The sequence below is a fragment of the Plutella xylostella genome, chromosome 11, assembly GCF_932276165.1.
Source record: "Plutella xylostella chromosome 11, ilPluXylo3.1, whole genome shotgun sequence".
NCBI lineage: Eukaryota > Metazoa > Arthropoda > Insecta > Lepidoptera > Plutellidae > Plutella > Plutella xylostella.
Window position 1 is genome coordinate 502,799 of NC_063991.1, and position 16,344 is coordinate 519,142.

A 16,344-nucleotide genomic window follows, 5' to 3' on the forward strand; every position below is an offset into this window, starting at 1 on the left:
TGACACCTTACCGCCCAACGTTGCCCAAAAATTACAAGTTATCTCGTCCCTAATTCACAATGGCTCTGAACCCACCCCCAATGGCTGCGAACCCGATCCGGGTTCTTCAGTGGAATACGCAGAGCATTAGCAGCAAGAAAAGCGAACTGCTCACATTAATTGATGACATCAAGCCCGCTGTCCTTGCCATCTCGGAGACATGGCTTGTGCCGGGGTCCCGTTTTCGGGTTTCTGGTTACTCATGTCTGCGGGATGACAGGGATGACGGGTATGCTGGGTGCGCTTTGCTAGTAAAGCGTTCCCTTACCTTTTCTTCTATCCCTATCCCCCCCCACGGGCAGGAGTTTAACGTCGTAGCTCTTAGGGCTATAGGCGTTACATTCGTGTCCGTCTACTTCCCTGATCCTCACCCTTCTCTTCTTCCTTCTTTTTACAATATAATTTCTTCTCTTCCACGGCCTCTCCTGATCATGGGGGACTTTAACGCCCACCACTCCTCTTGGGGCTCTTATCGTACTGACTCATTTGCTGTCGCCCTTTTAGACGTGCTTGATACCTTAGATGTTTGCATTTTAAATGACGGGTCTCCAACCCGTCGAGTCCATCCTCATCAAAACCCTAAAAGTGCAGTGGATCTATCCTTCTGCTCTCCTCTTCTCTCATCATCTATATTCTGGAGGGTCCTTCCAAATACTTTTGGAAGTGATCATTTTCCCATTGCAATCACCATACCCAACAAGACCAGCATTCTCACTGACAGATGTGCCTTTCCAAGGTATATGGTTGGTGAGAAAGACTGGTCCAACTTTATCTTTTCAATAGAAGATAAACTTAGCCTGATCCAGCCCTGTTCTAGAGATAATTTCCTGGCGAACTATGACATGTTTGAGAGAGCATTAACATCCTCTGCAAAAAACAAAAAAACCCGCAAATGCCAAAGAGTCTCACCGCCTTGGTGGGACTCCGACTGTACCACGGCCATTGACGAACGCAATAATGCAGAGGGTGTTTATCTCTCAAACATGAACATGGACAATTTTATTAATTATAAACGCATAGCGGCCCGCACCAAAAGGCTTCTTAAAAAAAAGAAGAAGCAGGGCTGGTTCAGGTTTTGTGAACGTCTCTCCCCCAGATCCCCCCCTTCCTTAGTGTGGAGATATATACGACGTTTCCGCGGATCTCTGAACGTTGAGGATATTACATGTAACGATCCCTCTATATGGCTCGAAGGGTTCAGTGATAAGCTGGCCCCTCCATATGTCCCACACTATGATTCTTTTCCTCCTCCCCCATCTATTATACAATCTTCAGACAGACTGGATTCACCATTCTCCATGGATGAACTTCAATCTGCTCTATCAGGTCTATCCGATTCATCTCCAGGTATTGATGGCATCCCGTATTCTTTTCTTTCAAAATCAAGCCTAAGGATCAAGCGGGTCTACTTGGAGCTGATAAATTACTTCCTTGAGTATGGAGTTACTCCGAGCTCATGGAGAAAGCAGATAGTCGTACCTATATTGAAATCTGGCAAAGACCCTCGTGATCCAAACTCCCGACGACCGATCGCCCTATCCTCCTCCTTGGCTAAAGTTTTAGAACATTTAATAAAGTGCAGGCTTGAATGGCTAGTCGAGAACAAAGGCATCTTAGCCAAAACCCAGTTTGGGTTCAGAAAAGGTATGAGCACTTTGGACAGCCTCGCGATTCTTACTACTGACATCCAAATAGCCTTTAAGAGGAAAGAATACCTGGTGGGTGTCTTTCTTGATGTAGCATCTGCTTACGACAACGTACTTCTTCCTGTGCTCAGGCAGAAAATGCGCCAGCTGAGTATTCCAGTGAAGGTTACCCGTCTGGTTTGCAGTCTATTGATGGAGAGATCCATTTTTATTAAATCACCTACATGTTCCGTAGACCATCCCAAATTTGTTTGGAAAGGCCTCCCTCAGGGTTCAGTCTTGAGCCCTCTCCTGTACAGCCTCTACACGTATGATCTTGAACGGTCCGTTGACTGCTTTTGCGATATTCTACAATATGCTGACGACCTAGCACTCTACTATGCTTCCTCTTCATTAGCAGAGACCAATGTCCAGCTGAATCTGGCCTTAAGATACCTCTCGGACTGGCTGACTCGACATGGCTTATCCTTATCCACCCAAAAATGTACAGCAGTCGTATTTACCAAAAAGCGTACCATCCCTGACGTGGACATCGTTATTGGAGAAGATACAATTGCTGTATCAAGTGAAGTCAAATTCTTAGGCGTGATATTGGACTCCAGGTTATCAGGTACCCATCACATGAGCTATGTGGCTCGGAAGTGTGAGAGGGGTGTCAATGTCCTCAGATCACTGTCGGGTGTTTGGTGGGGTTCTCACCCGTACTCACAGAAACTGCTCTATAATGCTATAGTCCGGAGCCATTTCGACTACGCTGCCTTCATAATTGATCCGTGCAATAAAGCAGCTCTGGAAAAAATAGACAAAGTGCAGTATAAGTGCCTTCGCATAGTTTCGGGAGCGATGAAATCCTCCCCCACTAATGCCCTCCAGGTTGAGTGCGTTGACCCTCCTCTCTCACTTCGGAGGCAATACTTATGTGATCGATTTTTCTTCCGAATTTGGCAATCGACTTCCCACCCTTTATTGGCCAAACTTGATACCCTTAATCGCCTATGTAATGCTCAAGAAACCCATGGACTTTCCTATCTACTAAAAACTTATATCTTTTCTGCTAACCTCCCACACCCTACATCAAAATTTAATATTAACCCTCTGTTTGATGTTCCTTACGACGCCTTAGTTTTTCAGCCCAATGTAGTCATGGATTTAGGTATCCGCAAAGACTCTCCTGCCGCTGAAAAAGCTCTAAGTGCGAAACTCAATTCAGAGTGGCCAGGCTGGCTCCCCATTTTCACTGACGCTTCCAAACTCTCTGAAAACAGCAACGTGGGTTTGGCCGTATGGCTGCCAAAGTACAAAGTTGCACTCAGTTTTAAGCGTCCCCCTGAATCCTCGGTCTTCACGGGCGAGGCAACAGCTATTCTCGAGGCGCTTCTGTACGCTGAGTCACACAAACTTAACAAATCTATTATCCTTTCTGATTCGGCCAGTTCCTTACTAGCAATTATTTCCTTTCCCTTTAAATCCAAATCCAAATTCCCTATCATTTTAAAAATTAGAGAAACCCTATTCCGGTGCATGACTCCCCTGAGTCATGCACCGGAATAGGGTTTCTCTAATTTTTAAAATGATCATATATTGAAGTAGCTATCGCTTGGATACCTGGGCACAGTGGTATCATTGGTAATGAGTGTGCAGATTCCTTTGCTAAGGATGCCGTTGGCTTGGGCCTGGATACTCATTACCAAAATTTTGCCCACGACCTTGCCTCGCTCGCAGGATCGAGGCTGGACAGATCCTGGAATGTGTCTTGGGACACTTCCAGGAACATCAAAGGTAAGTTCTACTCCCGTATACAACCTCATATTCCCAAAAAGCCATGGTTTTTTAGAGCCAAACAATTAGATAAAACCACCACTTCAACTATTTGTAGACTGCGTCTGGGCCACGCGTGCACCCCGGTGCATTTGGCTAGGATTCGGGTCCGTGATAGCTCTGTCTGCGACTGCGGTGCCAGTGAAGGAACTGTTGATCATCTCTTCTTCGAATGTCCCAATCTTCAATCTTCTTTATATGATATCCTCCCTCCCACTATCCCCAAACCTGTAAATACTAACTATCTTCTAACCCTTGTACATACTCCCCTTGTTAATATACTGTACAAATTCCTTAAGACTAACAATATTAAACTGTAAATGTGTTTGTACATATATACTAACAAATCTAACCCTTACTTGTGATGTCTTTTTGTACATATATTGTGTTCGTCTGGTTGTTTCAGGTTTTAACTGTACATATAGTCTAAAATAACCGTAACGACTGCTTTTCAATACCGCGAGCATTGGTCACGTGACTCTGGCCCAGTTAGCCGTGTCACACACGGCAAAGAGCCATTCATCCAAAATTGATTGATTGATTGAATATTGTTTTCTATAATTGTGTATTATAATTCAGTTAAAAGAGAATCATATATAACTGATATAACGAAGTGATAATTCGTGGATATACATACTTTACTACTCGTTCATTTCTCTTGTTTTCTGGCATGTTTTTGTAAGTAAAGTTGTTAAAATGTTAAACGCAAGTAGCACAAACGTATTGCAAGCTCCCAGCATACTGTCTCTTATAAGAGCCAACTGTTGCACCACATGTCTGAGCAGCGACCGCCGTCTCTATCCAATCAAAGCATATCTCCCTGAACTAAGATATCTCTGCAAAGAAGTTTCTGTAAGTAACCTAACCTATTGTATCTAAGTACTGAGTTGCACAAAGGAACTTTAAGCTAATGTCCTTTCTACAACTTTGCATTATTAATTTTTTTTTTTGTAGGCACTGTAACATGCAATCGGTCTTGAGTGACCATAAGCAGTTGTTTTGAGAGTTTTTATGGCGTTTTAGGCACTCCCTCCCATCGTTGGGTTGCCTTCTTATTCAATTGGTCCTAGACCGTCCCAAATGTGCTTTCTTTTCAATCTTCTTATTGGAATACAACTGGTGAGGTCAGTAGCCAGCTTGTTGGGGTGATCAGCAATCCTATCTCTGTAGGCTCTTGACAGGTTTTCCACTTCCGCTTTAACTGTGGGCATTTGTAAGTATTCATGGACCTCATCAATTTTAGTGAACCATGGTGCATGGGCTATGGTTTTTAGAACACTGTTTTGGAACCGCTGCATTATTGCGATGTTGGAGGTTTTTGCTGATCCCCACAGTTGTATTCCATAGGTCCAGACAGGTTTTAATACAGCTTTGAGAATATGCAGTTTATTGTTCACTGATAGTTTTGACTGTCTCCCAAGTAACCATGACAGTGACCGATACTTTTGCTTCAGCTCGTCTCTCTTCTTCTGAATGTGAGTTTTCCAGATCTGCTTCCTGTCCAAATGGAATCCGAGGTATTTCACGACCGTCTGATGCGGCAGGACTTCACCACCGAGTTTTACAGGAGGACAGTTGTCACGTCTAAGGGTGAAGGTGATGTGGTTGGATTTGGCTGCACTTGCCTTGATCTTCCATCTTTTCATCCAGTTATGGACCTGGTCAAGATGTCTTTGTACAGTTTTTGAGGCTGATACGGGGTCTTTGTCCGATGCCAGGATGGCAGTATCATCTGCAAATGTGGCAGTTAGAATATTTCCTGATTCTGGGACGTCAGAAGTATAAATTAGGTACAGTGATGGACCCAGTACTGACCCTTGTGGTACTCCAGCCTTGACCTCATGAAAAGATGACGTTCCCTCATTTATCTTCACATAAAAAATGCGATCTTCTATGTAGGATTTCAGCAGTTGAAACAAATTGTGAGGAAGCCATAATTTTAATTTGTATAGGAGTCCAGCATGCCAGACCTTATCGAACGCTTGTTGCACGTCAAGGAATACCCCTGAACAGTACTCTTTTCTTTCTAGGGTGTGCCTGATGTGATCGCATACTCTGTGTACCTGTTCAATGGTAGAGTGCTTCACTCTAAAGCCAAACTGGTGCTGTGGTATTATTCTGTTATCCTCGAGCCATCGGTTAAGTCGTCGACTGATGACTTTTTCGAATAATTTTGATAACAAGGGCAGAAGGCTGATTGGTCGATATGATGAGGTTTGATGGGGTGGTTTTCCAGCTTTCAGGATCATCGTTATTTGAGAGACTTTTCACTGGTTAGGAAAGTATCCAATCCTTAACATACTGTTAAAAAGTGTTGTCAGAAAGACGAGCACTTTTGTTGGGAGTTGCTGTAGGACTTCAGCAGTGATGAGGTCGTATCCTGGTGCCTTTTTCAGCTGTAGTTCTCTTATGATTCCCTTTAGCTCTCGAGGTGTGCAACTTTTGATAGGTGGGCTTAGCTGTAGGTCACTTTGTAAGAAGGATTTAACTTCCTCTTCAAAGGCATTGTCTGCAGTGTCTGTGTTAGGAGTGAATACATTTTTAAGGAAGGCTCCAAATGCTTCCGCTCTTTCTTCATCAGTTTTGGCCCACATACCATCTGGGCGTTTCAATGGGTACTCTATTCTATTCTATTCTATTCTCTGTGGGGGTGTAAGTACCTGCACCTGGCTCTCTCGAATGGAACCTTTGTGCATATCCCCAAGGTCTAAACTGCCTTCCTAAGCTTGGACCATTTTCCCACCACGCTGGTCCACTGCGGGTTGGTGGGTTCACATATCTAGATGTGCTAGATCTAGATATGCAGGTTTCCTCACGATGTTTTCCTTCACCGTAAGAGCGATGGTATACATTGTACTTAAGTTAAAAGAACTCATTGGTACATGTCAGCGCCGGGATCGAACTCGCATCTCTGGCGTGAGAAGCGGGCGCTTACCCGACTGAGCTACCACCGCTCCGTCAATCAGCTGTCAATGGGTACTCAATCAGCTGTGGTTTCTGTGAAGACTTTACAGTTTTCCACAGGGAGTGTTCATTGTTGGAAGTAGCATTTAATAACTCCAATCGCCGTTGCAGTGTGTCATTTTCAGCCTCAGCCAAGAACTTCTTCAACTCAGCAGCTGCTTTGTTCAGGGCCTTTTTGTCCTCTGGGTGTCTACTACTATGCCACTTTCTTCGCAGACGTCTCTTTTCTAATATCATATCTCTGGCTTCCAGCGGCAAATTATTTTTATTTGACATATTTCTACTGTCGGGACCTTCATAATCAGGTGTGCTCAGCCATGCTGCTTGTTGAATTAGGCTTGTTATATATTCTGTAGCACAGTCAATGTCGTCTTCCGATTTCAGAGGCAGTTTTAGGTCAACGATCCTGCAAGTATTTTTTGAAGCCAGGCCAGTCAGTCTTGTTGTTGTATAAGCACGGTTTTTTCGATCTTTCTATGACTGTAATGCTCATTGTAGTTATTACAGAGGTATGGTCAGATGTACTATCAAAGTTACTTTCAATTTTGTAGTAGTAGCTCTGCAGGCCTTTATATGTAAAGAAGTCCAGGAGGTCAGGTAGTTTATTAGGGTCCGTTGGCCAGTACGTGGGTTGGCAGGTAGTCAGCACACGGAGTCCATTCTGGTCAAGACTCTTCTTGAGTTCTCTTCCTCTGGTGACTGTGAGACGTGAGCCCCAGAATGTATTTTTGGCGTTCCAGTCTCCGCCAACAATGTATCTTCCTCCAAGGGTACCAAAAAAGTTATTGAAGTCTGTAGCTGATATTTTATGTTTAGGAGGACAATATATGGATGAAATAGCCAAGGCACCTTGCTTATCATACACTGCAACTGAAGTAGCTTGAATGTGGGGTGTGCGGTACTCAGGGAGCAGATTATGTTTGAGGTTAGTCCTGATTATGACAGCTGTCCCTGCATGTGATGTGTTGTCTGGATGGTATGTTGCATAGACCATGTAACCCTTTACAGTAAATGCGCATCTATCTGTAAGGTGTGCTTCCGATATAAGTAGTACATCTAGTCTTTCCTCTATTAAGAGTGTTTCTACGCTGTGTTTATTACTCAAAAGACCATTTACGTTCCATGTAGCTATCCTGAGGGACTCCATTTATGGTATAAGCTTTGTAACGAGTGTTGTGAGAAGCCCCATTAGAACTCCCATCTGATCAATGAGCCGGTCGAGCTTGTCAGCTTGTTTTGAGAGTATTGTTTCTAGATTGGAACAGTTTGTTGGGTTTTTGTTCCCTATTGTTGCATCGGCATAAGATCTATAATCTTCTCTAGGTGGGATATTTTCTTTTGTTGGGAAGTTAGTATTAATATCTTTACCAGTGATACTTGTCTTATTTGTCTCGGTTTCTTGCCTTTTCAGTTGAGGGCGGGACATCTTCCTCTTTTGGATTTCTAGGCGCACCTTGCATCCATGGTAGTTGGCTGGATGGTCCCCCAGGCAGAGAGCGCACTTAGCAGGTGTAGTCCTATCCTTCTTTGGGCAATCGGTTGTGTTGTGGTCTTCTGCACATTTCACGCATCTATACGGACGCATGCAGTAATTGCGAGTATGCCCATATTGTTGACACCTTTTGCATTGAGCGATAGTGCTTGTACGTTATTATATTATTAATTAACACAACAATTTCTATACAATATCATCAAACCTAATCATATTAAGTAAGTACTTCAGTAAGTCATTGGGTTGGATTTTAATGCCGTTACATAGATTTGATTAAGTATATTGACTGTGTGCGAGCCTGGAGGATACCCACTAAGCCAGGTACTTACGTTTCACTGATAATACATATACTTTTTCATCACTCATGCTCTGAAAGTAGCTGTGAACTGCCTGAAAACAAGCATGAAAATAGCTCTTTTCTAGTCCAGGTTTTTCTTTCATCTACAATGCGATGAATTTTCAGTAAAAGCCTTCTTGAACCCAACGCCTGATGATGTGAAGTTAGGGATACTTTTTATTGTTAATATACTTGGTCATAATAGTAGAAGAAGAAATTTGCAATGAAATGAATTGAAATGTTTTTTTATTTGACGTAAAATTTTACAATTATTTATCGATAGTGATACTCTTCCACCATTTCACAAAATTTTCCATAATTCATGTTTTTATTTATATTCAGTTTTCAGCTGACAACACAATATGTTATGAGTGCAAAGCTATCATAACCAAAATACTGACATTCAGACAGAGAGCAGTAGAAGCAATGAATGTTTTACTCAGCTTGGGACAAGTAAATGCAAGTATCATTTTAATTTTAATATGTCTATCCACAAAAAGAGCCTATCTAACCTATAGTTATTCTTACAGTCACTGAAAAAAGGTGCGGAAATCAATATTGACAGCCTCTCATCCCTAACTTGTTCCAATATTAAAAACACATTTGATGCTGAATATGACTTGACTGATAACATCATTCCAATTGAATTGAAAAAAGAAAGTGATGAAGAAGCAAGTATTAAATTAGAAAATGAAGATACAAGTGATGGCATCAGTGATGATGATGATAGAGAACCACTCTCGGGGCACAAGATGGAGGGATCACCTGTTGATGCGGAGACCCCTCTGTCTCCGTGGAAAGTGGAAGCTGAGTCAGTATCAGCCGAATGTAAGGAAGAACAAGAACAGTCTGATGATAATGAGGTACTTAATGTCTAATCAAATAATTTTAACATTTAAACATGTCTAAATTTACCAATATAAAATATTATTATTTTACCTCTTCATAACTGCCCGTTGTCCTCAGAAGCCTTCAAAATCTCTAGTCTCAGAAAATAAGCCCTTAGCTTCAAGAAAACTCAGCAATAGCTTAATTTATAGCAATACCGACCACCAGCCCTCGTCATCACTAGCTGAGAATGAGCGTGCATACGACATAAAAACATTCAGTAGTGAAGCAGAACTGACTGCATACAGGGAGGCCAGTAAGAAACCGACCTTGGCTGGCAGAGTTTACAAATGTGAAACGTGCATTATTGCCTTTTCGAAAAAGGAATTATTTGACAAACACATGGAATTGCATGATAAGGTAAAAATTTAATACATACATAGGTACATATGCTGATGACTGTAATCCTTAAAGGGGTGTAGGAAAACATCTCTAGATTCCAGATGTGTAACCTCAGTGCATTCTGCCTGAGTACCAATGTACAGCGAAGAGGACTCTAATTACCCCTTCGGGATCACAGTCGTGAGCATATTTGCTCTAATTCTATTGAATAAAATTACATTAAAATTTTGTCTAGGTACTCAAAACTGAATATTTTGTAAGCAAATGCTGAAACTCTGATAGCTTCACATAACACTAACTCAATCTCGAGAAAGTTTCCACAGGTTTCAATTTATGTATTTTAATATTATTTTTTTCAGCAAAGGGGTCCATTTATGTGTCGTTTCTGTGAACTGAGGTTTACATTGAGAAGCGCATGTGAAGAACATGTAAACTCTCACTACAGGTCAGTCTGATTACTAACTCTTATTATGAGTTGTGAGTCTTATTAGAGTCAGCATCACAATAGCTGTAGGGTACACTTTTGTACCTTTTCAAATTAAGTTATCGTTTATTTTTTAATTAAAAATAAGACCACCCTTGAGGTAACCCTAATACAACAATAAAAAATATCATCAAAATCGGTCAATAACTGGTGAAGATATCGGTGAAAATACATATATATAAATATACATTATACAAAAAATACATACAGACGAATTGAGATTTCGTATTTTTGAAGTCGGTTAATAAAACCGGCCAAGTGCGAGTCGGGCTCGCGCACAAAGGGTTCCGTAGCAGCAAAATTACAGTTAAATCAACCTATCTCAAAAACTATAAGAGATACTTTGATCAAACCAAAAATCGTTGAAAGAGTTAATTAGCATGCATCACCTCTATTTTTTTTAGAATTTTATACCCCGTAGTTATAAAAATAGAGGGGGGGGGGGACATACTTTTTACGACTTTGAGAGCTGATATCTCAAAAACCGTTCACTTTAAGAAAAATGTTTTTTAGAAAACTTTATATCATTTTAAAAGACCTTTCCATTGATACCCCACACGGGTATGTACATCGAAAAAAAAAATTTCATCCCTCAGTTACATGTATGGGGGGCCCCACCCCCAATTCTTTTTTTTACTATTTAGTGTCATATTTTTGTAGCGGTTCATACAACACATATTCCCATCAAATTTCATCACTGTAGTACTTATAGTTTCCGAGTAAATCGGCTGTGACAGACGGACAGACGGACAGACGGACAGACGGACATGACGAAACTATAAGGGTTCCGTTTTTGCCATTTTGGCTACGGAACCCTAAAAAGGGGTTCTTTGAGTTTAGAAATGTACAACAGTGTATAATTAGTTAGTTATAAAGCTGACTGCTCAATCAAAAAATCAATATGAAATGGAATATTTATTTTGACAGACATTACACATGTCGCTTCTGCGCCTATCGTCACCACAGCGAGTCGCAAATGCAATGGCACATACGTCGATACCACAAGGCACACGAGTGTAGAGAATGCAATATTAAATTTACGTGAGTATTTGAAAGAAGAAGAAGAAAGAAAATGTTTTTAGTTCGTAATATTCCGATTAGGGTTTCGTTTTTCCCGACCTTTTTCTGTTCCCGGGAAACGGGAATTTTTTTCAAGATTTCCCGGGAATTCCCGGGAAACGGGAATTTATTTTAAATGCTAGTTTTCGCTATTTTCGGGTATTAAAACACTTACAATTAAATCAAATATACTTTTATAACTCTTACTTTTATTTCTCGTATAGGTAGAAAAAAGCAACAGTCAGATAAATTAACAACCAAAATTATAATGATTTGTTTTACATGCAAAATTATTTGTTTTTCTTAATTGTAAATTAAACCAAATGTATTATGATTAACAGTTTGAAAATAATATTATTCAAAATTAATTACACTTGAGGCAATGTTTTAGAAAAATTTAATTCATTCAGCGATTTATCGCTCAACCTACTTCTTATTTTAGTTTTTTCTCTGCGTTAGTAATTCTATAAAAATAAACGCGGACACAAAACCGGGACATAAAAAATATATAATTATAAACAAACAAAAACCCGACTGCACGCTAAAAAGGTGAAAACAAGTCCTAATGTTAATGGAAAGTATCGTGGGCGAGGACCACCAGAGGTTTCACCATTTAGGTGAATGTTACTTAGATACTTTACATTCACCTTTTTAGCGTGCATTCGGGTTTTTGTTTGTTTATAATTATATTTATTATTTGTAACTTTTTAGTTGTTTTTATTTTATGAAATTTTACGTCAGTAGTCGGGTTTTAGTTCATGAACATTTTTTATTTCAATAGTTTTGGTGTTGTTAATTAAATACCTACAATATGCATATCTTTGGAATGTGCAAATCAAGCTCATTCATTTGATACCCCACACGGCATAGTTGAAAAATATTATTTTTTCGATCATCACGTTATGTCCTCTAGAGGGCGCTATGTACATTTTAATGTAACGTCATCGCGCCATCAATACGCTTCTAACGATACCTCATACATCAAAATCTATCAAGCCGTTTAGGCTACAGGAGGTAACAAAGAAACAGACAAACATACATACATACATACATACAATCGAAAATCATTACCCTCCTCCTTCGGCAGTCGGGTAAAAAATATGACAGGCGTCACACTACCGTTAGCTTTTACATACTCTGGTCACATATGTAAAAGTCGATATTTTTTTTGATAAATAAAGATGAAAATATAGCATAGAATCGATAAAAAATAATACCCGGGAATTCCCGGGAATTATATTTTTTTTCCCGGTTACCTCATACATCAAAATCTATCAAGCCGTTTAGGCTACAGGAGGTAACAAAGAAACAGACAAACATACATACATACATACATACAATCGAAAATCATTACCCTCCTCCTTCGGCAGTCGGGTAAAAAATATGACAGGCGTCACACTACCGTTAGCTTTTACATACTCTGGTCACATATGTAAAAGACGATATTTTTTTCGGTTTTAGGCAGGAGAAACAGATAAATAAAGATGAAAATATAGCATAGAATCGATAAAAAATAATACCCGTGAATTCCCGGGAATTATATTTTTTTTTCCGGTTTCGGGAATGACATATTTCCCGGGAATTCCCGTTCCCGTTCCCGTTTATAATTATATTTATTATTTGTAACTTTTTAGTTGTTTTTATTTTATGAAATTTTACGTCAGTAGTCGGGTTTTAGTTCATGAACATTTTTTATTTCAATAATTTTGGTGTTGTTAATTAAATACCTACAATATGCATATCTTTGGAATGTGCAAATCAAGCTCATTCATTTGATACCCCACACGGCATAGTTGAAAAATATTATTTTTTCGATCATCACGTTATGTCCTCTAGAGGGCGCTATGTACATTTTAATGTAACGTCATCGCGCCATCAATACGCTTCTAACGATACCTCATACATCAAAATCTATCAAGCCGTTTAGGCTACAGGAGGTAACAAAGAAACAGACAAACATACATACATACATACATACAATCGAAAATCATTACCCTCCTCCTTCGGCAGTCGGGTAAAAAATATGACAGGCGTCACACTACCGTTAGCTTTTACATACTCTGGTCACATATGTAAAAGACGATATTTTTTTCGGTTTTAGGCAGGAGAAACAGATAAATAAAGATGAAAATATAGCATAGAATCGATAAAAAATAATACCCGTGAATTCCCGGGAAATATATTTTTTTTTCCGGTTTCGGGAATGACATATTTCCCGGGAATTCCCGTTCCCGGGAATTCCCGGGAAATATGTCAACGCGGGAACGAAACCCTAATTCCGATGCACTTTTAAATGTAGCTGTAGGTACCTCAATATTGCAGACGGTGACATTAAGCTACTCAAAGTATGTTTTACTTATATTAATAATAATAATAATATGTGGGGACATCTCACACACGGCCATCCCACCCCAAACTAGGCAGAGCCTGTAATATGGGTATCGGACAGGTGATATTTGTACACAAATATATAGATAGATACATCTTAAATATAAATATCAACACCCAAGACCCGAGTACAAATATCTGTCACTAAACAAATATCTGCCCCAGCCGGTAAGCGAACCCGGGACCTTCGGCATAGCAGTCAGGGTCACTAACCACTACACAATATTCTGACAATATATTATTCTAATATTCTGCTGCCAGTAAGTGTAATAAATGAGTTCTGTTTTGTTTCCAGCCGTTATTATACGTACAACAAGCATTTGAAGAGAGTCCACGGGGAAGTGATACAATGTGATTTCTGCAGCAAAATCTTTACCGCAAAGGAAGCGCTTAAAAGACATATTACTAAGTAGGAATTTATTTATTTGTAAATGTTTTTTTGTGCACATATACAACATTACTAAGTACGAATATATTCATTTGTAAACGCTTTTTTGTGCACATTTTACCATTACAGATCAACACATTTAAAAACACAGATAATGTATTGCATCTTTCTTACTTAGCACAAAAGGTAAACAATCTTTGTGTGTCTCTTTATTTGAATTTATTTAGAGACTAGTTTTTTTTAAATAAACCTTGTTTTACAGTATATGGATATAAAGAGACAGATATAGATTTAATGCCGACATTAGCTTAATGCTCCTTTCTGTAACTTCATATATTATATATTACAGCATTCATCAGGGCCTCGCGCCTGTGTACGAGTGCAATGTTTGCGAGAAGAAATATAAATCCAAAGTAAATTTCAAAAATCACACAAAAGCTGCCCACAGTACCAACGTAAGCATAGAATACATGGAATATTTAAAATATGTATAAGAAAAAAATATTATGCAATTTATTAAACAGAATCAGAATCAGAATTTATTTAATAAAAAGAGATTACAACACCAATTACAGTGGTCTCCACACTAGAGTAAATAAACATTTGATTAGCTATACTTACTTGGGTTTTTAAAATTATTTTTCTTTGTGTCACCTAGGGCTAGTTTCACTATACTCTGCTAGAGCATTAACACCCCTGTTAACGGACTGTTAAGGTTAGTCCACCATGCTTTAACAGCACATTTATTCCCTCAACAATAATTCGAAGAAGCCTGATTAGACTGTAACTAACAGAGTATGGCGAAACTACGCCTTAAAAAGTAAAGTTATTAGATTTGTTTCGGTTCGGAAAACTATAACTATTATAACAATGCATTTACATTTTAAAGTAAACAATAGTAAGCGATTAAAAGTTGATAAGTACAACAATTATTAGTGTACCTCGTTATAAAGTGAGTGCGGGTAAATCTATTGTTGCAAACATTGCAGGACGACGCCGCGCCGCCGGCGTACTGCGTCGACTGTAAACAACATTTCAAAAATGAATCTATATTGAAACTTCATCTGCAGATGTCCAAGAAACACGCGGCGCCCAGGTACACTGCGGTTCACTAAGTGTGACCTTTGTGAAATGGTGGTACATTATGACTTTTGACAAGTAATTCTAATATTCTACGTCCAAACAATAAACGATTTCATATCATTTCATGACCAAAGGTCGTTTATTCACCAGGGGGTCTAGTATAGGTTTGACAGCTTGGCGAAAACTATAAAAGTTTACGTTTTCTAGCATACTAAGTGGCGTCTCTTGCGGAAACTACCGTGAAACTTTTGCATCTGCAATCAAACGTCATAGGACTCACGTTATATTTTACAAAATAATACATAAATTACGAATAGCTTGTACCTACATAACTTTGTAACTCCGTTATATCATTCCTCAGGTACGAATGTGACCACTGCGGTGTTAAAAGCGTCAACAAAGCAGGTCTTCAGTATCACATAGACTCCACACATATGAAGATTCCTAGATACGAGTGTGAAACGTGCGATCAGGTATATTATACCTATGGTACTATTGCTTACTAAACTTATGCCGAATACATTTTTCATCGCGTTTTACCTAGTACCTAAAAAGTTAAAAGGGGTTCAGTCGTCTGGCAATTTATTAATACATACTTCTATGTACACATATGAATAAATAATAATTGAGTTATTATTTCTTACAGAAGTTTATAACAATCATTTCCTTGAGGCGGCACAAACAAAATGCCCACGGAGGCAAGAAGGCAGCGGTCAAGAAACACGTGTGCCATGTGTGCGGAAAAGAATTTACGGTAAGTAACACACTTCACACTTATATTCTAAAGGAAAAACTTTATGAGTGTGTACGAATTATTACAAAAGGACAATGATCCAATCTGACCCTGTTTTCAAAAATTGGTGTACAGTGACCATTTCGGTATTATTGCAGGTCAGAAAAAGTCTAGAAGAGCACTTGAACACCCACTCCGGGCTGCGTCCGTTCAAGTGCAATGTGTGCGGAGATACATTCGCGTACAGTGCGGCACTCTACACACACAACAAGCTCAAGCACTTGAAAATAAAACCTGAGTCCTGGAAGAAGAAGAAGAAGAAGACTGCCAATTAATTTAGTTAGTCTACCGCGCAGGTATCTGACCATCCTTGAATTTAGGGCTGAACAGATATCAGGAACAATTTTAAGCATTATTAAAGTTAAGATAAGCGTGGCAAATTGTAATATCTTAAGTGCCAATTTCTCCATAGTCGGTTAGATCATAACCAGGTATTAGTGGTTGACTTTTGACACATCTGTCAAGAATTTTATATGGAGATGACGTATAATTGGTGAACGGTCCCTGGTCAGATAGATAACCGACAATGGAGAAATTGGCACTAAAATAAATAATTACCTACCAAAGATTTGATTTCTAGGTTTATTAATGTACTATGGATCTTGTTATCTGAAAATAAATGT

At 39.4% G+C, this 16,344-nt stretch overlaps 1 protein-coding gene across 5 annotated transcripts; it reads left to right on the forward strand.

The window, feature by feature from the left end:
- The first annotated feature begins 4,071 nt into the window (after positions 1-4,071).
- LOC125488426 (zinc finger protein 658B-like) lies at positions 4,072-16,115 on the forward strand. 5 transcript variants are annotated; one of them, XM_048624153.1, is made up of 12 exons: positions 4,074-4,355; positions 8,639-8,755; positions 8,827-9,159; positions 9,263-9,544; positions 9,886-9,971; positions 10,938-11,051; positions 13,753-13,866; positions 14,195-14,300; positions 14,835-14,941; positions 15,290-15,401; positions 15,575-15,682; positions 15,820-16,115. In XM_048624153.1, exons 1-12 carry the CDS (start codon positions 4,200-4,202, stop codon positions 15,994-15,996), a joined length of 1,812 nt encoding a protein of 603 aa, XP_048480110.1. In that variant the 5' UTR covers positions 4,074-4,199; the 3' UTR covers positions 15,997-16,115. The 5 variants fall into 5 exon arrangements, with proteins under 5 accessions (XP_048480113.1, XP_048480112.1, XP_048480110.1 ...); XM_048624154.1 differs by having other exon boundaries at positions 9,266-9,544; XM_048624156.1 differs by lacking the exon at positions 10,938-11,051 and having other exon boundaries at positions 4,072-4,355.
- The last annotated feature ends 229 nt before the right edge of the window (positions 16,116-16,344 follow it).